Genomic DNA, 24654 nt, shown 5'->3' on the forward strand with positions numbered 1-24654 from the left:
TCTATAAACCAGAGGGGAGAAGGTAGATCTCCAGATGTTTTCAACTTCAATTCCCAGCATTCCTGACCATTAGCCATGCTGGCAAGAACTTATGGGAGTTTAAGTCCAAAACATCTGGAGATCAACCTTTTGCTCTGCCAACCCCCTCCACTATAAACTCTTTCCAGTCCATTATCAATCCAGTGCAAGAATCTAACATATGGCAAAATATAACCATGTTTTTTGTGGGGGCTCTCTTTCAATTTGTTAATAGAACTTACATGCTACTTGTAAGTAGTCTCAGGCAGGTTTATTTATTTTGTTCTATTTATTTCTATGGTTTATTAATGACCCTGTAGCTAATAGCTTTCAGAGCAATGTTCAATAAAAACACAAAATCCAAAATTCACATAAAACAAACGAACAGCAGAACAATCAATTAAAATCACAGGCTAAGAACAGTCATTACAAGAACTAAAAATATAAAAGAGGGAAACTACTTAAAAATACACCATAACAGAAGTAATAAAGAATTAAAAGGCTGGAGAGAATACAGTGTTCTTGTATTCTGTCACCAAAAGGGTAACAAAGTAGGCAGCAGGCAGACCTCTCCAAGGAAGGTATTTTGTAATTGGGGGACTACTACTGAAAAGGCCTGCCCCCAAGTAACCACCTCGGCATGCAAGGGCACTCAGACTATTTCAGGCTTGTATAGAAATATATAGAAAGAGGAGCTGCTTTGGGTACTATGACCCTGTGCTGTGAAGGGTTTTGTAGATTAAGTGGGAGCCAGTAAAGATGATACAATACTGGAGTAAAATGACCATAATACCAAGTTCCAGTCAGTACCAAAAATATATTTTGTACTGTCTTCAAGGGCAGCTCCACATACAGAATATTGCAGTAAACTAAACAAGATGGTACCACGCACAGCAAGGATCACTGAATCCAGACCTTTTCTATCCAGAGATGCAGCTGGTGTACCTTCCCAAGCTGGTAAAAGGCACTCCATGCTGCAAAGGACACTTGTGTCTCTAATGACAAAGGTAGATCTATTGGTCCTTCAGTAGGATCACAACTCCTTCCAAAACAGGTTGAACACCACTAATCTGGACAAATGAACAGTTCACCAGCAGTACCTCCATCTTGTCTGGATTGAGCTTCAATTTATTGGCCTTCATTTAGTCCATTATTGGTCTTCATCCAGACTATTACCATGGCTAGGCAGTGATTAAGCACTTCCACTGCCTCACCTGAATCAGAAAAAAATATAGAGTTGCATGTCATCAGCATACTGATGGCATTGTACTCTAAATCTCTGGATGATCTCACCCGGCTGTTTCTTATAGATGTTAAAGAGCATGGGAGATAAGCTGGAACTTGTGGGACTCCAAAGTATAAATGCCATGGAGACAAAAAGAAATCCTGCAGCAGCACCTTCTAGAAACTGACATTATGAATCAATGGAACATCTGTACAGTTGTACAGCCCACAATTCACTTAACCTCTCCAGAAGAATATCATGGTTGATGATATTGAAAGTTGCTGAGAGGCCCAACTGAATCAACGGGGCTGCACTCCCCCGTCGTCCTCGCAGCAAAGATCATTCCACAAGGAGATCAAAGTAGTTTTAGTGCTGAAACAAGGTTGAAACTTCAATTGAAATGGATCTAGAAAATCAATTTCATCCAAGTGATCTGGATCTTAATTGGCCACCATCTTGATCTGTAGCATTGTTTTGTACAGTGATTTTCTTTTGCGAAGGTCAGTGCAATAAGGTTTCTTCCTCCTAACAAGCATCCACCTCTATTTTGTGATCACAGGGGCTATTTATGTATTTATTTAATACATTTTTATACCGCCCAATAACCTCTCTGGGCAGTTCACAACATACTTCATATGTTGAAGGTATATCTTGCAATTCTTCTGTACAACACTTTGGGATGGGGGAAGAAAATCATTCAGTTTGCATTTTAATGTAAACCTGGTCCATTTTAAGGGGGACTTATTTAATTACACATTCCCAAACACAATGTGAACAGAAACTTAGAAATTCACACTTCTCCAAATTTTGCAATGGAGTTCTCCAATTAAAAATGTGTACAAAAATAAATATATAAGGAAAATTGCTTTCTGAACATATGCATATTAGGCAAAATGCATGTATTGAGAGATATGTGCACCAAAGTGCTAATTTTCATGTTTGTTTTTACAAAATCTCTAAGTTCAGAATGAACCGAATTTAAGGCTGAAGAAATTCTCAAAGTTCGAGATGAACTGAATTGAAGATTAGAAAGATGAGAAATAGAGAGAAACTGAAATTGACATATTTGTCTGCCCCTAAATCAGCACTGATGTAGTGGAGTGTCAATGACCCTCCAGTGTTAGTTCAGGCAGAAAATTTCATGTCAAAGATATCTCACAACCCAGCAGCTGCAAAACCATCGTCAATGCTGCTTGAGATATTGGAGCTGGGGGGGTTGTACACAGTTGCTCCGCAACATTGCAACAGTGTTATGGATTGCACCTGACATTTTTAGTTGTACATGCTAAAAAAGTAAATATAACATATTAACACAGCACTTTTGGTACAGGTACTTACTGCTGGGAGTTCCCAATTAGCTGCTGTACCCTGGGATACCTATACAAGGCTACTTACTTTAGGTGGGTATTGCATGAAGTGGCTTTTACACTGTATTAGGCCAGAGTCTGTCCTAATGTTGGAGCTTTCACTTCAGTAGGATAATTAGCTAATGTAATAATCAGACTTTCCCCACACTTAGTGACGGCCCAAGATATTTTACTGTACGAAGCAGAATTCAAGTGGTCTCCAGTCTACCTCACAAGGGCCAAAGTGCTGCTGAAACATTCAAGCACTAATCCCTCCATCCAGCTCCCACCCCTAATGGTGCTTGCTGCCTGAAGCAGATTGCTTCATCCTGCTGCATAGTAGGACTTAGGCCCTGGCAGCAACTGATGAGCTCCTTGTATGGTGGGCACAATTGTATGCATGCTTACTCAGAAGTCCTACTGAGTTCAATGGGAATTATTTCCAAGTGTGCATAAGATTACCGCTGTAACTACATTTTGTTGTTTATTCATTCAGTCGTTTCCGACTCTTCGTGACTTCATGGACCAGCCCACGCCAGAGCTTTCTGTCGGCCGTTGCCACCCCCAGCTCCCCCAAGGTCAAGTCTGTCATCTCCAGAATATCATCCATCCATCTTGCCCTTGGTCGGCCCCTCTTCCTTTTGCCTTCCACTTTCCCTAGCATCAGCCTCTTCTCCAGGGTGTCCTGTCTTCTCATTATGTGGCCAAAGTACTTCAGTTTTGCCTTTAATACCATTCCCTCAAGTGAGCAGTCTGGCTTTATTTCCTGGAGTATGGACTGGTTTGATCTTCTTGCAGTCCAAGGCACTCTCAGGATTTTCCTCCAACACCACAGTTCAAAAGCATCTATCTTCCTTGGCTCAGCTTTCCTTATGGTCCAGCTCTCGCAGCCATAGGTTACTACGGGGAATACCATTGCTTTAACTATGCGGACCTTTGTTGTCACTGTGGTGACATTAGTAACGTCCAATGTACAAAGATCTAATTTTTGGATCAAGAATAGTTGTTGCAGCTATTCTGCACATAACATCCCCCCACCAAATACAATATTATTAAATATAGGGATTTGATCTAACATGGTTTTCAGATATGTTGACTTCCGGTTCCTGTTATAATACATCTTCAATCCACTTTCTAGATTTATATGGAGGCATGTTCCCACCCGCAATAAATGTGTACTACAACGTACTGGTATATATTATTTCTCCCACCCCCTCCCCTAATCAATCTTTAATTGTATCATTGGTAATACTTCAGGTTATATAACAGGCTTGTAAATTAAACCATCCCCATTCGGTTGTTTAAATTTCCATCCGGCACCCCGGACCTGCTGCATGCACCTTAATGCAGAAGTGATCAGCTAAGAGATGGTGAGGCCCAGGGACTGACACACCCAGCAAGCACGGTATATCTGCGAGCGTTATGCACTGTAATGCTGAAGGATTTTTTTTTTTTAAAGTCAGGACGGGAGCGACAAGAAGTGTAGGCCTACATGGTGCGGGGTGGCGGCGGCGGCGGCGGCGGCGGCACAGCTTCTGCAGATCCAACCCTTTGGCGAGGCGGTGCAATAACGCGGAGGGCTCGGGTAGTTTTTGCTTGTTCTTTTTTTAAAAACGGGAGAGCGAGACTCCACTCTCGGGCTGGGCCCCGAACTCTCCCTCTCACCGAGGCTCTCAGCACCCTGGGCAGGGTTAGACTATTCCAAGGTAAAGGGGCTCTCATCGGGGTCCTCCTCTCGCTCCGCCCTGGGTCGCCTCAGAAGCGAGCGGGCCCATCCTTCAGCCACCTCCGCGCCTCCTCTCCGCCACACGCGCTCGCTGTCAAGGAATGGCGGCGGCACCTCCTCCAGCCGCTGGGGGGCGCGCTGCCCAGGCACTGCCCGCTCCGGCGATGGCGGCGAAGGCTTCCCCCCGCGGGCAGGGGCCGGACGGGCCGCGCCGCCATATTGGCTGTTGTCCTGTCTGAAAGCAGCAGCGGCGGCGGCGGCGGCGGCGCAGCGGCAGCAGCAGCAGCAGCAGCGGGGAGCGACAGCGGCGTTAGCGGCGGCGAGAGCGCGACAGCGTGGGGCGCAGGACCGGCATGACTCGCAGGCGGAATAAGGCGGTGGGCGCGGCTGGGGCGCGACGGGAGCGGACGGGGGGAGCAGCCCCCCCAGAGCCGCCCGCGCCCCCCACCGGGCCCAGCCTTCCAGAGAATCCCGAGGCGGCGGCGGCGGCGGCGGCGGCGGCGGCGAGCAGCGCGGAGCAGAGCAGAGCCTCACAGGTACGGGGAGCGAGCGCGAGCGCCCCCATCCCGCCTTGCCCCCGGATCCGAGCCTGCATCCACACCCCTCTGCCCGTAGATCGCTTGCCCCGCCGCATCCATTTGCGGCGCGATCCACCCTTCACCCAAATCCCTACTGCACTCATCCGTCTGCACGCGGATCGCCCACGTTCAGCCATCGGAGGTACCCTTTCGCCCTCGCTTCCCCCACCTCCCGGAATCGCCCTCCTGAATGCGGTTCCCGCAACACATTGCTCGAGCACCCTCCCATTCCACCATGCATCTAGCATAGCACCCACCGGACTCCTTGCAGTCACTTCAACATCCACCTTGAATCCCGGCTGTCTAGATCATGACCCAGCAGAGGGTGCCTGTGTCCTCTATCTCCCCCCTCCTTCCACTCAAGCCACCTGCTCCCCGTATATCCAGCACCCGTCAGGCCCAGATCCTCACTGATCAATCATGCCCAGTGCTGTCTTCATTCACCCAGCCCATTGTTACATATGGCACTCAACCTACACACCTCAAACCCTATCTGCTGTACTTCTAGGCAGCATGTCACCTTTCTACTTGCACAGAGCAGTGCGTTGTGCAGCCCAGCATGCAAAAGGCTTTGTACGTTTGCTTCCGTGTCCCTTTCTAGCTTCCTTAGGGAAGCACTATTCCATATGTTGGATGCACCTTGTTCTGTACCACCACTACCCTAAACCTGGTACCTAGCTTTTCTTGCTAGAGCACCCACACATTCTTTGTATGCTGCAGCTACTGAGGCGCCTTGTTAGATCTTTATCAGGCCTTCCCCATCCATGCCAGCCAGTGTTTAGCACCTACAGCTTATATTTGGAGCATTTCTCCCCATTTCACCTGCTTCTTCGTGGAACCTTGCCCTGGGACCATGCTGCATCTTGTCCTTCAGATTGTGTCTGGGCCTGTTTTGGATACATGCATGCATCCCTTTCCAGCCGGTAGTAAGGGATGGCAGTCAACTGGATCTTGTGCAGTCCAGACTTGTGCTAAACAATAAAGAGATCATTGCATGACAGTGGAGTAGGGTACTATTGCTGCTTGCCAAGAAGAGAGGTTTGAGGCTGTTTTGCAGTAATTGGGGTGGGGGGAGATGTGTGGATAGAGAACTCAGGAGGCTGACAGCGGACAGCCTTGACCAGTACTCCACAGAAAGTCACTGTGTAAGTGATGTTCTGCCCTCTAACCAGAATTGAGTTCTACAGCTGGACTGTGGGCATGAGGCGACACAGAGTTCTTGTGGGACAATTGGACAGGAGCTGTGCTGCAAGCAGGATGCAGTTTGAGCCAAGGAAAGAGCTAGAACCTGGCATGTCCAAAGGAGGATGTGCAGCAGACTGTCTGGTGTGCCCATTGGGCCTGGTTCTGGATAGGTAGCATCTACCCTATTGGGACTGGGCAAATGGTTCCTATCTCTGTACTGTTAACCATATACACTGAGGTGGCAAATCCCCAGGACAGCTTTGTGTTAACTAAGGATTGTGGAATTAGCCTTCTGGGAAGCTGGGCTGCTGTTGGCAGACAGCAGTCCTGCAGGAGCCTCAGCCAGAGTTGTACGGAATATGTGGAAGTGAGGGCTTGTCTACATTCTGTGCCAGTCGGCAAGACATTCGCAGCCTTTCGAGGGGCTACACACATTTTCCAGCACGGTGAACAAAAGCTGTATGGTTGGGGATTTCAGATGAAACAAGCACAGAAGCAGTTTTATCCATGGATAGGATGCCGTTCGCTTAGAATATTTGTGTGGCTCGCACACTGCCAGCGTATAGAGTTGGTTGGAAGCAAGCCCACTGTGCCAGGAGGACAGTGAACCTTTCCTGTCTGCTTGTGCCTCTTTGTCTTCACCTGCTGCAGGAGCTACTGTCTTATCTATTTATTACTTTTCTATCCCAGCTTTTTCGCTCTTGCAGGGAACCTAAGGCAGCTTACATGGGCCTCCTTCTCTTCACATCCTCAAAACAACCCCGGGAAGTGGGTTAGGCTGAGGGTCAATGACTAGCCCAATGTTACCCAGTGAGCTTCATGGCCTGGTGGGGACTAGAGCCTAGATCTCCCAAGTTCCAGTCCAATTATCTAACCACTACACCTAATTATGGGTGAAAAGGTAGGGGGTCCCTTAGTGAAATCCACAAGCACACAGCTGTGACAGCTGTGCATCTACTCCAATTTTAATCAAGCCATGCCCCCTCCCCCTTTAGCCCCCTAATCAAAGTAACAAGGGGGTCTGGCCCCCAAGATAACAGAGCCAGGCCTGCTCTGGACCCTCTGAAATTCAAACACTGATCTGATCCTCTGCGGAATATGCCATCTCCGTAATTCTGAGAGTAGAAATGAGCTCCTTGCTACAATGTATCAAAGTAGGATTGGGACCACTTGCCTTGGTGCTTAACTGGAGCTTACCGTCAGGTAAGTGACTATAGGATAGCAGCCGGAGGTGACTTGCCTTGGTGCTTAAGCGTTGCCCCATTCTTTGCTGAGAACTAAGTTTCAAAAGACTGGTACAAAGATGTGCAACAGACAGGTCAGTTAAGATGCAGCACAGCAGCTTTGAGAGCTGAGGTGGGTGATTGGTATTGGTCCTTCTTATCTATAGCAAGGATAGCAAATGTCCAGACTCTGCCCCTATTTCTCTGCTGCAAGAAGGTATGACTTCTTGATGCTTCTCATACACATGCATGAAAAGATGTGTCTGTGCATCCTACAATCCCAACCTGACAGGGGAAGTAGATAGGGAATTACACTGTTTCTTGCTTTCCATTGGGAAGTGAAGAGGTGTCACCCTGATGTGAGAAGGGGGTACAGTTTTCCCAACCCCACCTTTCACTTTGCAAACACCCTTCTCTTTCAACATTTTGTGATGGGAGCACTCATTGCAAAGCTGTTGGGGCAATAAGGTAATGTTTGGAGCAGGGTTCTGGGCCTTGAGCTGCTCAGCCAGGGTAGATCCGCCACCTGTTAAAGATTTTGGCATGAATCTCTTCATCTTAAATTTAGTTATATGATTTATCTGTTTCAGGTAGTGTCATGATCTCTTCCTTGTGGAGGTTACAATCCAGGTTCAGGTATACTGCTGGTTCAGAGGGATGTGAGCTAGAACATTAGCAAAAAGATGTGGTTGACTGGAAGAAATACTTGTGAAAAATACACTTCAAAGCAGTCCTGTAACCTGCCCCTCTAAAGGCCTAAATCCAAATGCTTGGGTGGGTGTCTAATACGCGTTACCACTACCAAGAGAGAGACTTCTGAAATTAGCCGGTTCACACAAAAGATATTGAAACATTTTGAGTGGAGTACAGCAATAGAAGCGTGTGGCCCTGTTCAGTAGACACCTTAAACCATGGCTTTAACTACGGTGAATAAGGCAAAACACCTCATTCGCCGTGGTTTAAGGTGTCATGTGAACAGAGCCACAGGCAGGTAGGGTGAGGAGTTGACTTCCACTGGTTAAGCACAGGATAATACACAACTTTTCAAAAAGATCTATTATGTTTTACTGTAATCAGTTTTATAATATGCCATTTTTATATCTCCAATACTTTAAACACAAAATAGAGTCACTAGAAAGATTAGCTTGTTGCAGACTTAAGAGCAATTGCTGTAGCGTTTTGACAAAGCTGTTGCACTAATGGCTCCAAGTATAATGAAGTGCGATTTAAAGCTGCAGTGGAAGTTGGAAGCCCAGAACAGTCTTAGAAATCCAGTTAGATCAGGAGAGCTAGTTTGAGAACAGAATCTCAAGATACTTGAAGTTGCAGCATGTGGAGTACCTAAGCATTGCAAATACATTTGCAGAGCATTGTTGATTAGTGAAAGGGGAGGGGCTGTAGTTCAGTGGTAGAACACATACTTTCCAATCACAAGGTCCCAGGTTCGATCCCTGGCTCCAGGTAGGGCTAGAAAAGTCTCCCGCGTGAAACCTTGGAGAGGTGCTGTCAGTCAGTGTCATCAACACCGGGCTAGAATGGACAATGGTCTGACACAATATAAGGCTGCTTCCTATGTTCCTAATGAGCAAAAAGCAGTGGCCCCTGAGCTATGGGAACAGAGAAAGAATAGCTACCTATCACTGGTTAAGATATGATGTGGCAAGGAGGTGGGGAAGAATCACTGAATTAAAGTTTCACCCTTTCTGCTTCCTGGATGATTCTCACATATGTAGTTGTGAAGATTCAATCCACATGTATGGAGAAGCAATATGCGATTTTCACCTTGGTAGAAATTTGAGATCAGATGAGCTTTCTGCTGGTACACATGGTTCACTCCCAGAAGAATTGAAAGTCCCAGAAAGGGAATGCTGAGAGGCAGAGTGTATTAGTATAGATTTGTGCATTTGTTGTCCTTGTCCTGTCTCAATCACAGAGCCCTCGTTTTGAGCATAAGATGGGGATACATTAATAGATTCAACTAGGTAGTACACTTGCACACGTCATTAGGAATAAAATTACACATTTAGCATTTATGTAGTGCTTTTAGATGGTCAAAGTGCTTTACATCCAGTTTCATTTATACTAAACAAGTGCTTCTTCATTTAATCAAGAAGTATAATGTTTAGTAGTTCAGGGGTTTGAGGAGATAGATAAACACAAGGTTGCCTGTAACTTATGGATGCTACAAGTGCTCTGTGAAAGGGACAGTGCAGCTACATGCACATTTGGCAGGCTAACTAGTGAGATTTTGGGACAGCATTTCCCTTCCCTCCATGCATCTCTGAAGCAGAGCTAAAATTTGATTAGTGTGCATAGAATCTGGACACACACAGCCCCACATATGTACACTCTCCCCTTCTCTGTTTGAGGACTTCTAGAGCAAGCTGGAAATTGACAAGGTAATTGTCGCCATTTACACCGTACAGGACAGAGCTTCCCTACCTTTAAAAGCTGTGTAGCAAGATACATCTGCAGATGCATCTTCTCCCACAACAGCGCTAAGAGAAACAGCCTCTACTGATCATCTCCCTTTTAAGCAGGTTTTAAAGGCACAGGAGCCTGCAGTTAAAGTGACAGCCCTACTTCCGTACAATGAGGCAAGTTGCTCTTGTATACTCATTTCTAACCAATTAGGAATGTAATGGCAGAGCTGACCTTCACAGCACTTATTAGTGAGCTGTATGGAGGGTAACTTACAATAGTCTAATTAAAGTAATTAAAAAGAAAGTTAGTCCTCCAAGCAGAAGGAACAGGGATGCTGCCAGACAGCACATCAGAGCTAGTATTATACAAGTTTTGCACAACAGATCATCACTAGTAGTAGTACTAGTGGTAGTAGTAATCCCCCAGGCTCACAAAGTAGGACTTTGATTTGCCATATAGCTTAGAACAGGGGAGACATACTGAAAGACGTCTCTATAACTTGATGCTGCTCAGCACTGCAGCCAGATTCTTCAGCTTTAATATACAGAAGGTATTCAGATCTTTCCTAATTTTTGATCCAGCTTCTCATAGGCACAGCTGTCAACAGTTACCGATTGTACGATGCTGTAAGCAGTAAAAGGTGACCACTGTCACTGGAATTCAGAACCGTATAAATTTCCTTTCAGAATGCTGCCTTATGATCACCGCTAGTTCTTATTTGCAGTTGGCTATCTATGCTCAAACCAATTTCCGCATAGCTGTTGTGCCATCTTTGTCTGATTCCTGCTCATTTCCCATTGTACTAGACCAGCTTCTGTACTAGCCGGACAGATTGACTAACTTGAATTAATAGAGCTGTTTAACACCCCACCACCACCTCCCTGATTGAAGTACTAGTTACAATCTTGCTATCCAGGGCCATGATCCAGAGGTGCATTAAGTGGAGTTATTTTTGTATATTTCTTTTCAGCAGCTGTCACACCCAGTCAGCCTTGCAGTTGGCAACTACCTCTGGGTGATCACCCAAATGGCCAACTGCATGCCAGCAATAGCGCATAGCATGAGGCCTCCACAGTGCTTGGCTTAATATACAGCCACGATTTGGGGACTGATTGTGCTTTTCTGCTCTTTAGCTAATGACCCCAACACTAGTGGGGAAACATGCACTTGTGCACGATATATGAAACTTCCACATTGTGACATTTTCTTTTGCAGAGTCAAGGCATAAAAGCCACAGGTGGGGTTCTCCTCCCCTTACTAGTGCTAAAAGGGTGCTGGTGCTTCAGTTTGCTATGATGGTGCTCACTGCTATTGCAATCCGTTATCCCAGTAGTGGAAGATACTTGCAGTTAGGAGAAGATGCAAAAGACCTTATAGCAACCACCCATGTGTCGCCAACCATTCATCTGTGGGTGGGTGTGGGGTGTACCACCCTCCAAGCCAGATCCCTCATCTGTTGTTCTGGGTAATAGAAGAGGCTAGCCCACTGTCCTTCCTGCCACTCAGTAGGAAAGGATACCCTGGTGCTGAAAGCAGTGCTTCGGTATTAGTGGGTGTTCTTGACAAGGACAGTCAAGGATCAGATAACCTCCCTCAGACGAAGGGGGGGGGGAGGCTGCCACCACTGCTTGCCTAGGCTGCAAGGGGATGGCACAATGCTGACTTCACAGCAACCAAGAGGTAGTGGCAGAGATCGGTGGTAATCTTTGCTACTTGTCCCAACTACTAGAAGTCAGTTTATTTATTTATTATTGTTACAATTATATCCTTTTTCTCCCTCTCTTGAAAGGAACCCCAGGTAGCTAACACGGTTCTTCTCCTCTCTATTTTGTCCTCACAACAACCCTATGAGGTAGGTTAGGCTGAAAGTCAGTGACTGGCCCAAAGTCACCCAGTGAGCTTCGTGGCTGAGTGGGGACTAGAACCTAGATCTCCCAAATCCCAGTCTAACGCTCTAACCACATCGGATACCTGTGTAGCTTTTCTCTGCACAAGAACACCAAGAAAGGTTTCTTTATCCAGAACAAGTCGTCTAAGGTAAAAGGGGTGGGGGCCAGGAAAGAGAGAGAGAGAAGTTGCCATCTCATTTTCTTTCCTTATAGCAGCTCATGCATGTGGGTAACTCCCTCACCCTAATAGACTGTATGTGCTTAAGCACCAAGAGGTGGGAGTTCTAGATGCAAGCATGTCTTTGCACCCCCCTCTTAGGACACACTCTTTAATGGTGAAAAATGTGCACAGCATTTTCTTTTCCAGAATTAAACAGCCAGTAGCTCTTTACATCAAGGACACTGGGTTGGAAAGGGGCTGGGGCAGAGCCAAACTTCTGAATACCCACTTTCGAAAAGCAGGTCAGGTGCAAAATCTCCTGCAAGAGGGAATTGCTCCAGTATGCATATACAGATATCTGCAGCTCTTGTACCAAAATGCTTTTCAAATCCAGGGGTGTTCTAAAGAAGATCACAGTTCGGGTGCTCAGCTGATACCTGCTGAAAGGAAGTCCCCACACACTTCTGGATGAAAGCCCAGATTAGAGAGAAAGACACAGCAATAAAGACTTAAGAATTACTGCGTAAGATCTTTCTCCTTTGCATATGCCAAGATTCCATAGTTGCTGGCCATTTTGGTCCATTCACATATCTTGGTCTTTAAAATTGCTCACTTTGAAAGAAGGTCCCATCACAGAAAGAAGAGAATAATCACAGACAGGTTCTATGACAGAAGTATAGCAAGTAAGTTACCATTTCAGATGTGTTTGTTGATGATAAAATGATTAAAAGCCCTCCTCCCCATTGTAAGCATTTATAAAATGGCCCTTTCTACCCCACCCCACCCCACCGGTCCTTATGTAGAGAGGGTGCTGACTAGCTTAGAGATATGGAGAATCAACAAGAGACTGGGCAGACATTTATCAGCGCTAATTTGTTATCAACTTTTGGACTGCTCAGATATTGCACAGCAGTGCTGCTCCTCAACAATTTGTTAAAGACAAGCTGGAATTCTTCCTTCAGCTATACACCCTTTGACATAAGCTGTCCACTATGCTCAAAGCCAAAAGCTTTGCTGAACTAAATCTAAAAGCTTACCTGCTCTAAGCAGGAAACCACCCAATCAGTCAGAAGTTTAAGATTTAAAAGACATCAACATTTGACTTCATATAAGTGTAGCTACTTTTGGATTGTATCCAATGTTAGTCCTACTTGGAGTAAACCCACTGAAATGAATGGGACTTAAGTTAGACCAACATTGGATGAACGCATTTGTGTTAACTGTCAAGACCCAAATAGACAGATGCTCCTTCTGTTCTCCGATATGGAAAAATAGGTTTGGGTCTTATTATTCACTTAAAATAACCTTCTGTCTTAACAGAGCTTTTAGAGCAGCTTTTATCAGGGCATTATAATAAGAACAAAGTATAAAATCAAACAATTAATTGCCTGGACAAATTACCTGTCCTTCTAGGTTCTGTTTTCTAATAGTTATCTCATACTTGTTTCACTGTTCCATTTAGGTTTGTCAGCTAAACTAAAACGAACTATTTACCTGCCTTTAAATAGTAAATTTACATAAATGTGCATGCTTCTAGACCATAATAGAGCATTAGGATCATGACATGAAAGTAAATTACCATTCATTTCCTTATAGTATTGTATCATTTCCCTGTTGCAGTAATATATCAGAACTAAAACTGCCTTAAATAAAAAAATGAGATTTTAAAACAGCGCCACTACCTAAAGTTCCCCCCGAGTCAAATCACTTAACGGTTTAGCTGATTTACCTACAGATTTAGTTGTTTGCAGCCTTAATTCAGATGGATATTCTTCTATCTTCACCACCTCCAACACTCTTCCCAATACTCTAAACACCTGTGTTCTTCATTTTCTAAAGGGCAAGTGAATCATCCACATTTCAGAGAACATCATTATACTCAACTCTGAGATGAACAGGCTACCTACAGGTGAGGGGAATCAAAATTAGTCCCGTTCTCAAGAGATGGGGAGATGCTGTGTAGCCTTAGCCTTTTAACTTGACCAACTGGCTCTATCCGACAAGTTAGCATCTCCTCTCTGGGAAAACTAGTCCCTTACTAATCAACCAAGGATCCCAGGGGAATAACACATCTCAACATACACTAAGCATGACAGCCATACTACAGAGGAGTTTCAGCTACTAGCTATGAAAACACAAGAAAAATAGGCTCTTATTTTGAAGCCTACAGGAAAAGCAGCATCTTTAAGAACAGCAGCAAAAATCGGAAGGAGCTGCGTTATTCAGTATATCCTCACTCCCCAAATATCTAAAAGGGCTTCTCTAGGGGCTTACCTGCTTAGCTTTCATATCTTAATATAGTCTCAAGTGTTAGCAAGAAGAACAGCATAAACTAGGTAGCACATGTTATAGCCAGAGAAGGGTTTAAAGTGCATGTATTTAAGCTAGCTTACACTTAAGATCTATAACAAACTTTGAAGAAAAATAATTAATAAATCTATTTGCTCAGCTATATTTCAAGCATATATTCAGAGACTCCAGCAGGGATGGGAATACAGTGCCTTCCTTTACTACTATCCTAAAAGATGGCTATCTCCTTTATGAAGCTTTTGAGGATCTGCTGAGCATGCTCAGTCATTCTGTTTGCTGGTTGGGGGTAGGGCCAAGAAGGGGTGGACTTTATTGAAATTATAGATATAACTCTAGTTAGGACTTTGGCTTTTATATGGGGTGTTTTTTGGGGGGGGGGGCTGGGGGATGTGGCTGGGAAAATGTTTTAAATGATGGTTGTGTGAATGCTCTTTTACCAAATACTTTTCTCTGCTGAAGTTAGTATTAATTGTTCTTGTTTTATAAAGTGTCAGTGTCGGAGTATCATTTTCTGTTTAACATAATGCTGGTCAAAAGAAATCTGGAGATTATTCAATGTATTTCTGAATGTTGCTGAAGGAAGTCTCTTAGTGTAGTGGCTAAAGTGTTGGACTGGGAGTTGGGAGATCTGGGTTCTAGTCCCCACTCGGCCATGGAAACCCACTGGGTGACTTTGGGCCAGTCACAGACTCTAAGCCCAACCTACCTGACAGGGCTGTTGTGAGGATAAAATGGAGAGGAGGAAGATTATGTATGCCGGCTTGGGCTCCTTAAGAGGAAAATAGGCGGAACATAAATGCAATAATAAGTAAATAAATACCAAGTCTTACAGTGGTAGCTGTGCCTTGTAGTTGCTATGGTGGTGTTTTGGGTGGTGTTTTGATAGAAACACTTGCCATGGGAGAGACTTTATTCCATGTTAAAGGTCTTTCTGGGTATTTTTATTCTATGTGGGTGGACTATTGTCTATGTGTCATATTGTAAATTGGAGATGTGCCTCAGAGTACATGAAATTCTTCCAAGGTAGCTGTACCACATGCCTAAGACCTTGATGATGTTTAGAGAGAGTTCCATGTGATGCTGGTAGGACTGGAATCCGTTGGAGAGGCTTTTTGTAAGAAGTGTTATGAGTCCTGCCATGAGGGGAGGGAAGGTTGATATGAATGTAGTTTTCGTACATATGATTGCTTAACATAATAATTTTTAAAAAGTGCAGAACACAATACAGCACATAATTTGCTTAGCCCCAAGTCAGTAGGGTGAGCATGACCTAACAGGCCCTTTTAAGTGATTCATATCCTGGAAACTGAGGCACCAGTCATGATGAAATCAAACCTTTTTCTTACTAAAGAGGTCTCCAGTCCCATGACATGTCATAGACTGGGTTCAGATGACATAATAATGCACAATGGGTTAAATAAACCAAGATCGTTTATTTAACCCATTGTGCTGTTCGTTGGGAATTTTTAAATCCACAATGCCTTATTTGCCCTAAATAACCCACTCTGATAACACACAGTCTGCAGTAAGGGTTATTTAACTCACTGTGAGTTATCATGTCATCTGTTGGGCAGCATGGGTTAATTTGCTCGCCTATAGAGACGCGTGGCAAGAGCATTTCAGAGTGCTGCTGCTGGTCTGTTCTTTGAGGGAGATCTCTGTGTAGTGGGAATAGCACTACTGTGCTTTAGAGAACGAGCAAAATAGCACTACTGGGGCATAGGGAACAGCTTAAACAGGATACTGTGGTAGCGTCTATGGGTTAAATGCTCAACTGTGTGAATGAGTGGAATAGCGCTACTGGGGCACAAGAAACAGCTTAAATGGGCTTCTGTGCACTTGGGTGGGAGGCTTAAATGGGCTTGAACACCGCAAGGTAAGATGGGATACCAGCATGCTCAAGATAGGAGGACTACAGTGGGACTGGGGGTGGGGGTGGGGGTGGGGGAGAGCTCAATAAGGTACAAACAGTGTAGCTTATTCGTGTGGAGTGGGATTGCGGACTATTTAAAAAATAAGCTACTGTTCATAGCTTATTACTCCATGATGGCTTGAAGAGCGCCAGTGTGGTGTAGTGTTGGACTCGGAGTTGGGAGGTGGGGGTTCTAGTGCCCACTCAGCCATGGAAGCTCATTGAGTGACTTTGGGCCAGGCACAGAATCTCAGCTCAACCTACCTCACAGAGTCACTGTTGTGAGGATAAAAATGGGAGAGGAGGAGGATTATGTGTGCCATCTTGTGTTCCTTGGAGGGGGAAAAGGTGGGATAAAAATGCAATAAATAAATAAATAATAAAGTGATGTCCGAACCCGCCCAATGATACATTTTAAAAATATAATTTCAGTCTCCTCTGCTCTAACTAGTGTCCAGTATAAAGACCCTGTTACAGCTGGTAGAGTTCTGGGGGAACCGTATCACTTCAGCTTTCACAGGGTAGAATTGCTTATGTAAAAACGGATTTCCATTTTTTATTATTGCTGTTGTTTGTGTTAAGGGGTTCAAAGCAGTGTCCGTGGGGCTGGCTATCTAGGCTGCAAGAGACTGTGCCCAGTTAGCTTCCAGGCTGATCAGGGCTTTGATTCTGAGGTTGTGTACAGATGCATGGCCGGATCAAAGCCATGATGGGACCAGGACTAGCCATCTGTAATGATCCCCCCTATTCTGCTCCCAATATTGAACTCACACACAACATTTGTGCATGCACACACAGTCAACAATGTACAAGGAGAGTGCAAAAATATTTTTACTACATGTTTTAGTGGACATCAAGTGGAAGCAAAAGAATAATCTTTTCCATGGTAGAGAATGCAAATACAAGCTTCCCCTTTTACAGCATGCAGCACACAGAAAACATAAACACCCATTAAAGCTCTTTCTCTCTCTCTCTCATATACACACATGTGTATACACACTCCCTCAGAAAGAGACACAGACTGCCTCACTCAGACAGGAATGACACTGAGGAGGACTAGCAAATGCCTTCTATTTCTCACTAGATGATCTTGGGCCAGTCACTTCCTCTTAGCCTAACCTACAGTACCTCACAGGATTGTTGTGAGAATAAAAATGGGGAGATCTTTAGCTCCTGGGTGGAAGGCAGAACATAAATGCGAAAGAACAAAGGAAATAATTTTATACTAGAAAAAAATAATTGTCTTAAGCTAGTGTGGTGTAGTGGCTAAAGTGTTGGACTGGGAGTCGGGAGATCTGGGTTCTAGTCCCCACTCGGCCATGGAAACCCACTGGGTGACTTTGGGCCAGTCACAGACTCTCAACCCGACCTACCTTACAGGGAGGTTGTTGTTGTTGTGAGTATAACATGGAGAGGAGGAGGATTATGTATGCCGCCTTGGGTTCCTTGGAGGAAAAAAGACAGGATATAAATGTAATAAATAAAATAAATATTTGTAATAAGTCTCCCATGTGGGCAAAATGGACAACTGTGCACTGCATGCTGCCTGTGTGCACTCATTGACCTGCATGCGCATCAGATACAAGATGCATTCAGTCCCCCACTTGGAAATGTATCTCATAGAGATCCTGGGGAGGGAGACTCAAGTCTGACACCAACCCTTTTTAACTCATATTAAACATTAAACAGTTTGAAGAACACCCTCTTGCTTCTCAGATGACCCATATGTGCTACATCTTTGCCCAATTTTGCAAAGCTCCTCCATGCGAGAGAAGTCCCTGACTGGCACAGGATCCCTCCCTGCCCCCCATGGGTATAGCAATTGGTTCATGGGTAGGGGCCCATCTCATGTGCGACCAGTGGAGCATAGGCATGGCATTGCTTTCTTCCTCAGTGCTTGTGGGGTGTTCATAGAAACACCCCTAATGTTTTACTTTGCTGCAGGAAGGATCCATCTCTGGGGAACCCAACATTTCCTCTTTCTGCAGAAGCTGGTCATCGAGAGTGCTGATTGGCTAGTCCCTGTGATGTCACTGTCACTTTCTCCATTCACCCTTCAGAGTTTTAAATTTTTAAAAAGATCATATAGGGCTCTGGATGAACCTTCAAGTGAATGAACATTTATGCTGTGTTGAAACAAAACATTACTTTTAAACCAGGCAGCCTGCCTGAAGTGGGAGGAGGGCAAGATGGAGTCCTGAATCAAAATTGGATTCATTGATTAATATGTGTTAAATGGGTTGCAAAGCCATTGAAGCTCAGCTCAAGCTGTGTGGGAGGGGAAGGAGCAATGGGCTCAGATTTAGAGGTACACAGCCTAGGTTTCCTGCATCTAGCCCACTACCTCTCAATGCCCCTTTACCACCTCCACTAGGAGTCTTGGAAGTCAGCATTTTCTCAGAGGGATGCATTGTGAAATGGGTGTAATTTTCATGTGGGAACATTTCCAAATAACACACACCCCAACATAAAAACTGCAGTGGAAACACCCTGCAAGACAATTTTTCTACACCTGGTAGCGAATATTATCTGGATCAGCCCTAAGACAAACCAAAGAGGTTGCTTGGCTGGTGATACTCAGCCTCATCCAAGATCTGAGAGAGGAATTACTGTGTTAAATTAACAGGATGGTGCAAAGCCACACAGGCTCCCCTTGTCCTTTAAGGAAATAGAAAGCTCACTAAAATGGGGGTTGGGGAAATTACTTTATGGATATCCAGCATCATCAGTCAGCAAGAGAGAGAGAGAGGAGGGCCAGTATTCCTGATGATTAGCCATGCTGGCAGATGCTCCTGGAAGTAGAAGTCCAAAACAACTGGAGATCTACCTTCTGCCCACCCCTTTTACAATATGTCAAAGGATAATTTAAACATATTTTTGGGTGGGCACAGAAGGGGGTTGCGAACACAGAACACTTGCCTTCAGTGCAAACACTTTAAAACCACTATCGTCCAGCCGTTCTTCATGGACATTGGTTCACTTATGCCCTTCACAAGGTAGATTCTCCATGATAAAGGAGAAGACAAGTCATCTTGCTTTTAAGATGACGAGAATGTTTAGGCTTTATAATGAAAGGGCTAAAAACAGCCCCTCACTTTATCTACATAGCCAGGGGATGGATTTATAATCATCTTCCCAAACACGTGCTGGCGTGTAGTTAGGTCTGAGTTTCTTTTCACCCTTTAGGGGGTGGTGGTGCCTGATTTACCGGGCATGGTCTGATAGTGCCAATCCATGTCCTGGTGCGGAACGTTTCCTTTGTAGCTTGTTTTGCTGCGAACCCACTTCCCAGCACACCTGTCCCTGCGGTGGGGGCGAGGCGGCCAGTTTCCCTTCTGCTCTTAGTGTACTCTTTGCCCCCTTGCACTTGCTTTGTCCCACCTTGAGCCTGAGAGAGACCATCTGCTTTGCGGCAGCAGTGAGATGCATAGCCTATTGTCCCGGGCTTCTCAGTTGGTGGGGGAGACAATGCGACCCTGCCCTTAACTCTTCATGCCTGTCACCATCTCTAAGCAGAGTTGAGTCCGATGTGTCGCCTGGCTTCCGCCCCGGAGCCAGACAGGAAGCCAAGGCCAGTCCTTGTAGTGTGGGAAGAATGAAAGGAGCAGCAAGGAGAAGATCCCTGCCTTGCATGTTGCAGCTGTTCCTCCGTCCTTCGGTCGCACAAAGTGTCGGGCAAGAGACAGGCTGTCTGCCTGCCGAGCCCACAGGGCCTTGGGACAGTGCCGAAAGTATTGGGTGGGGAAAGCTGCCGACTGGGCTGAGGCAGGAGTCGAAACCTGGATATCAGCGGGAAAGGGGTGGGTGAAAAGCAGATGCCTTTCTTGTTGACATGCCTCTCTTGTGCTGCCATGGGCTGTTCTTTCTCTCTCCTCACTCTGGTATCTGCCACTCTGCTGATGTGCCAATGGATGTGAACTGGGCTTTGGCTTGGGATGCTTAGTGTGAACTGTATTGCAGTAGTAGTAGGGACTGATGAGGAAGGGGTCAGAGTTATCTAGTGGGGCTTAGAAAAGGTCCCTGAAAGCATCTAGCTGCCTCCTGAGAGCCAGCGTGGTGTAGCGGTTGAGAGCCTAGCACTGGGACTCAGGACACCCAGGTTCTAGTCCCCACTAGGGGTGGGTGAAATCACGCAGGTCCTCTTCAGCGAGCACTTGCCTCACCGCTGCTGTTGCCCGCCCCCTGCCCCCTGCCGAGCCATGTGAGCCTCTGCCGAGTGCTCACAAGCCACTGGCAGCAGGTGCCGCAGTGGCGCATTTCCCCTTTCCACGTCAGTGGTGGCTGCCATTGGTATGAAAGGGAGAAGTGCACAGTGTCAAGACTGAGCACGGTTTTCTGTGACCTGTTCATACTGGACTTAGCATGGACCCAAGCCAAGACAAAGGGGGCTCACAGATTGTAAAGCAAAAAAGCTTTATTAATCATAGAATCATAGAATAGCAGAGTTGGAAGGGGCCTACAAGGCCATTGAGTCCAACCCCCTGCTCAATGCAGGAATCCACCCTAAAGCATCCCTGACAGATGGTTGTCCAGCTGCCTCTTGAATGCCTCTAGTGTGGGAGAGCCCACAACCTCCCTAGGTAGCTGATTCCATTGTCGCACTGCTCTAACAGTCAGGAAGACTAAGGGTAGGGTAAATACATGGGAAGACTAAGCAAGAATAACTCGAAAACATGTATAGCATAAAAACCAATAAAACCTTAACTGTTGCTGTCTACTCACAGGTAGGGCCTCACGCCCTTCGTCGTGGTTCTCTCCACATCCTTTCACCAAAAGATCAGAACTGGAGGGTTGGGGGCGGGTTCTCAGTTATAAACCTGTGTCCCCGCCTTTCCTTTCGCCCTCCCCCTCCAGGTGGCTCGGCCAGGGCCTTTGTGATGCAGACTTGGTGCATATCGATGCTAAACAGGATTACCCTTCTGAACTCCTGTTTCACCCCTCCCTTGGCTTCCTGGTGGCTGGCCAAGGTTCTTTGACATTCAGAATTTGTATTCACTGATATCAGGCTAACTACATAACCCATTGGTCTTCTGCTCAGTGCAGTCTATCTGTTTTCCTTTACACACAGTTTCCGGCCGCCATTAGTGTGAAAGGGGAAACGTGCAATTTCCGGAGCCTTGGGAAATCATGTCCGTCCCCACCCCCCATGCCAATTGGGGCCTTAGAGGCCCCCTTGACATAAGGGTAACCAATGGCAGCCACCGTTAACATGGAGGGGGGAAGGGCACAAGTTCAGCATCGGCTGCGGGGGGCTGCTGAGCGCATGCCAGGGCCTCACAAGCGCTTGGCTGTGATCCGTGCTCACTGCTAGGGCGCTTGACTGGGTCCATGAGGGCCATTTGTGGGGGAGGTGCTCTGCCCTCATAGACCCTCTTGGACGCTCATGACAACCCTAGTCCCCACCCTACTGTGAAGCTCACTGGGTGGCTTTGGGCCAGTGACTGACACTCAGCCTAACCTACCTCACAGGGTTGTTGTGAGGGTAAAATGGAGTGGAGGATTATGTATACCGCCTTGGGGTCCTGGGAGGAATACACATTGAATTAATTAACACACGCTGGGCATTGGGTCTGCATCGCCTGTTGGCAAAGTGTGCCTGTGGCTCTGCAAGAGCCCTGCCTAAAGCTGTGGGGGTTAATGCACCAGGCGGACACCTAGGGTGCCTACCTTGGCCAAGTGGTAGCCTATGTGCCAGCAACGTGCGCTATGTGTTTGTATGTGCCCTGCTGCAGGTGCTGCCTACTTCCAACCAGTCGGTGCAAACGTGCTGCTTGCTGTGCCACCGGGAGCGTAAAGACTGGGGAGGGCCATCCCACAATGGGTTGGTATCCCCAGGCGAGCGGCTGCCTCCGGACTTCGTGCCGACGCTGGTGCAGAACCTGCTGGGAGAGATGCCGCTGTGGATCTGCCAGAGTTGCAGGCAGAGTGTAGAAGAGGAAGAAAGGAGGGCAGTCCAGGAGCAGGCACTGGCGGTAAGCATTGGACCCCACGGAGTGCATTCCAGATGCCCGTGGGTAACAAAGGATGGAGCTGGCACCTGGATTGGTCTTCCTGGTCCAACTTCACACCCCTCACAAGAATCAGGTGGCTGTGCTATGCAACGGCCTGCTAACTGCTTTGAGCTCCAAGCTGTGAGACTTGCCAACTGTGGCATTAGTGGATGCATTTGCTACAACAGCAGGGCCTTTGAACCTTTTCTTCCTTGTCTCTGTCCCCATTTGTGGTGGTGGTAAAGGGAAATAGGAGCGAAGGCAAGGCCATGCAGGGTGGCCTCTCTTTACTAAGAGTCCACTGCCTTCCTTCTCCTAGGCAGGCACCATGGCAGGCCCAAGACAGGAACTGATTGGGGCACGGGTTAGGCCAAAGATACTATCCCACACAGATTGATCATGTTGTTGGCTGGGCTAGGCTGCCTGAGCCACCATCAACTGTCTCTTTCCAGGTCTCACTGTCGCATACAGCCTGCAAGTCACAGTCCTGCGGGGCAGGCTCCCACTCCTCTTCGTCTTCGTCATCTTCATCCTCGTGCCACGGGAACTCAGGAGACTGGGACCCCAGCTCCTTCCTGTCTGCGCACAAGCTCTCGGGCCTCTGGAACTCCCAGCATGCCAATGGGGCAGCTCAGGGGAGCTCCCTTGGGGGAACACCTGTTGTACCAGGTGAGTTTGTCTTGGTGCTGGGCTAGTGACGGCCTCCTCCCTTGTAGCTGTGGGGTTCTCCCTTCAGCTTCTTCATGGAGGCTGTTATGACAGTCATGGGGGAGGCAGTTGCTCAGTTACGTAAAGGGAGTGCTAACATCTCCCACTCACCTCTACATGCATTTGTTCTGTCAGGGAAAAGGAGGCTGTAGACAAGCCTCCGTCTTTCTCTTCTCCTGGGGGCAAGCAATGCTTTACTGGACGGCCCTTGCTTATTGGGCTCCTCCCCAGAGGCCTACCTACTAGAGGCCTCCACAATCTCCATTCTCTTTCATGGGCCCAGAAGAGGTGCCACAAATAGGCAGGTGAGCAAGGGGCCTGGAGAGCAGCCAGCTCCATCTCTGACTCCATTTCAGGTGACAAGCACCCCGGCCTCCCTCCGGAGTGTGCCAACCAGGCCCCTGCTGTGGGAGGCGGGCTCAAAGCCTGTCCTTACAGCCACGCGCTCTCCCCAGCTCCCAGCGGCACCCCAGGCTCACCTCTGCCTACCTCACTCGACTTCTGCAAAACGCTTCCCAAGCAGTTCAAGAGCATGTGCCGGAGACCCACCCCGCCAGGTCTGTATGTGCGGGGCCTGGGGAAAGGCCAACAGACCACACCTGCAGGGCAGCGGTAGCACCGCTTTGTCGGGCTTGCCACTGAGGGCTCTCCCTTCTTGTTGGGCTTGTGCTGTCTTGGGTGCTAGCATGGCCAAGCCAGATCAGCAAGGGTTGGCGGCTGCTTCTCCCTCCTGTGGATGTTCAGCGGGCTCAGAGCTTGCAGCTCCCTGAGCTTGTGGCTGGGCTTCCCAGCATGCACTGAGGCGTTGCCCCGTGTGGGCAAGTACCACAGCTTCGAGAAGGCTGAGAACATGATCACCACACTGGGCTGGATTGAGCTGTGGTGTGTAGGTATTATGGGTCTTAGAGCCTTGGAAGCATTGCAGGAGGGAGAATCCCCATGGGAGGAATTGATCGTTTGGGGTGGGGAGCATTCCCTGTGTGGGATGTTTGGCCCCTCACTGTAATACGTGAAAGCTTCTGCTGTCAAGGATTGGACCTAACGTGTCTTTGTCCTGTCTGGCTGCAGGAGAGGCCTTCCACTCCTCGGAGCACCACCGGCACGTAGACCTCACTGCTCCTCCCAACAGCCCCACAGGCCTCCCCTCGCAGCCGCCGGCACTCCTCCCGACAAAGCAGATGCCTGCCCACCCCGGGCCCTTCGGCTCTCCTCCTCCTCCTCACGTCCACCTGAGCTCCTCACCGCAGGCGGCCCCATTCCCTGCACCAGCCCTCAGTCCACACACACCAGCCCCAAAGCCAGGAGCAGAGTCCCCTCCGACTGGGTCTTGTAAGAGCCCCCACCTGCCCGCTGCCAATGTGCCACTGCTGAAGATCCCACCGCCTGTAGGCTGCACTCATCCATGCAACGGCCATTGCAGTGGCTCCTTGGGTCCTCCTACTGCCTCGCATCAGCTGCCCAGCACCAACAGGTGAGTGGCCAACGGTGTTGCTAACGGGAATGCTCCCGGCATCTCCCTGGGGTAGTCCTGCCCGAGCTGGGAAAAAAATCGCTGCTGCTTCCATGGGAGGTGTGCCCCTTAGAATGCGTGGCCTACATTTTAGAATAACGTCCCGTGGAGCATTATCTCTGCTTGGTGTGAGTGAGCCCTTAGAAACACTGGGCAGACTGATGCCCAGAAGGCGCAGACTGAGGCCCTTTTCACCTGTGCCCAATAGGCAGCTGCACTGGTAACCCTGATTGTCCCCTGCTGTGTTTCTCTGACCCCCAAAGCAGGCTTGTGTTGAATCCTGTCCTCAAGAATTGGAACCAGAGGCAGTCTGGGACTTTTCTGTATAAGGAGATTATTGCCACAGTAAGGGAAGCCTGTGCATTTCCTCTTCTAGATTTATTGATGCTTCTTATGATACGTTTTGAGATGGGTTCTGTCAAACCCCTCTGGAACCAGTACCAGGTAGGA

At 47.3% G+C, this 24654-nt stretch overlaps 1 protein-coding gene across 1 annotated transcript in view; it reads left to right on the top strand.

Annotated features, from left to right (window-relative positions):
* The first annotated feature begins 4522 nt into the window (after positions 1 to 4522).
* The window catches only part of FAM193B (family with sequence similarity 193 member B), a 31063-nt gene continuing 10931 nt past the window's right edge, over positions 4523 to 24654 (top strand). Inside the window, 4 exon segments of the mRNA XM_063120987.1 lie at positions 4523 to 4851; positions 21729 to 21968; positions 22439 to 22655; positions 23763 to 24165. Coding sequence (XP_062977057.1) covers positions 4669 to 4851; positions 21729 to 21968; positions 22439 to 22655; positions 23763 to 24165 — 1043 coding nt within the window. The 5' untranslated portion in view covers positions 4523 to 4668.

This window comes from Elgaria multicarinata, chromosome 3 (genome assembly GCF_023053635.1).
Source record: "Elgaria multicarinata webbii isolate HBS135686 ecotype San Diego chromosome 3, rElgMul1.1.pri, whole genome shotgun sequence".
Classification (NCBI taxonomy): Eukaryota; Metazoa; Chordata; class Lepidosauria; order Squamata; family Anguidae; genus Elgaria; species Elgaria multicarinata.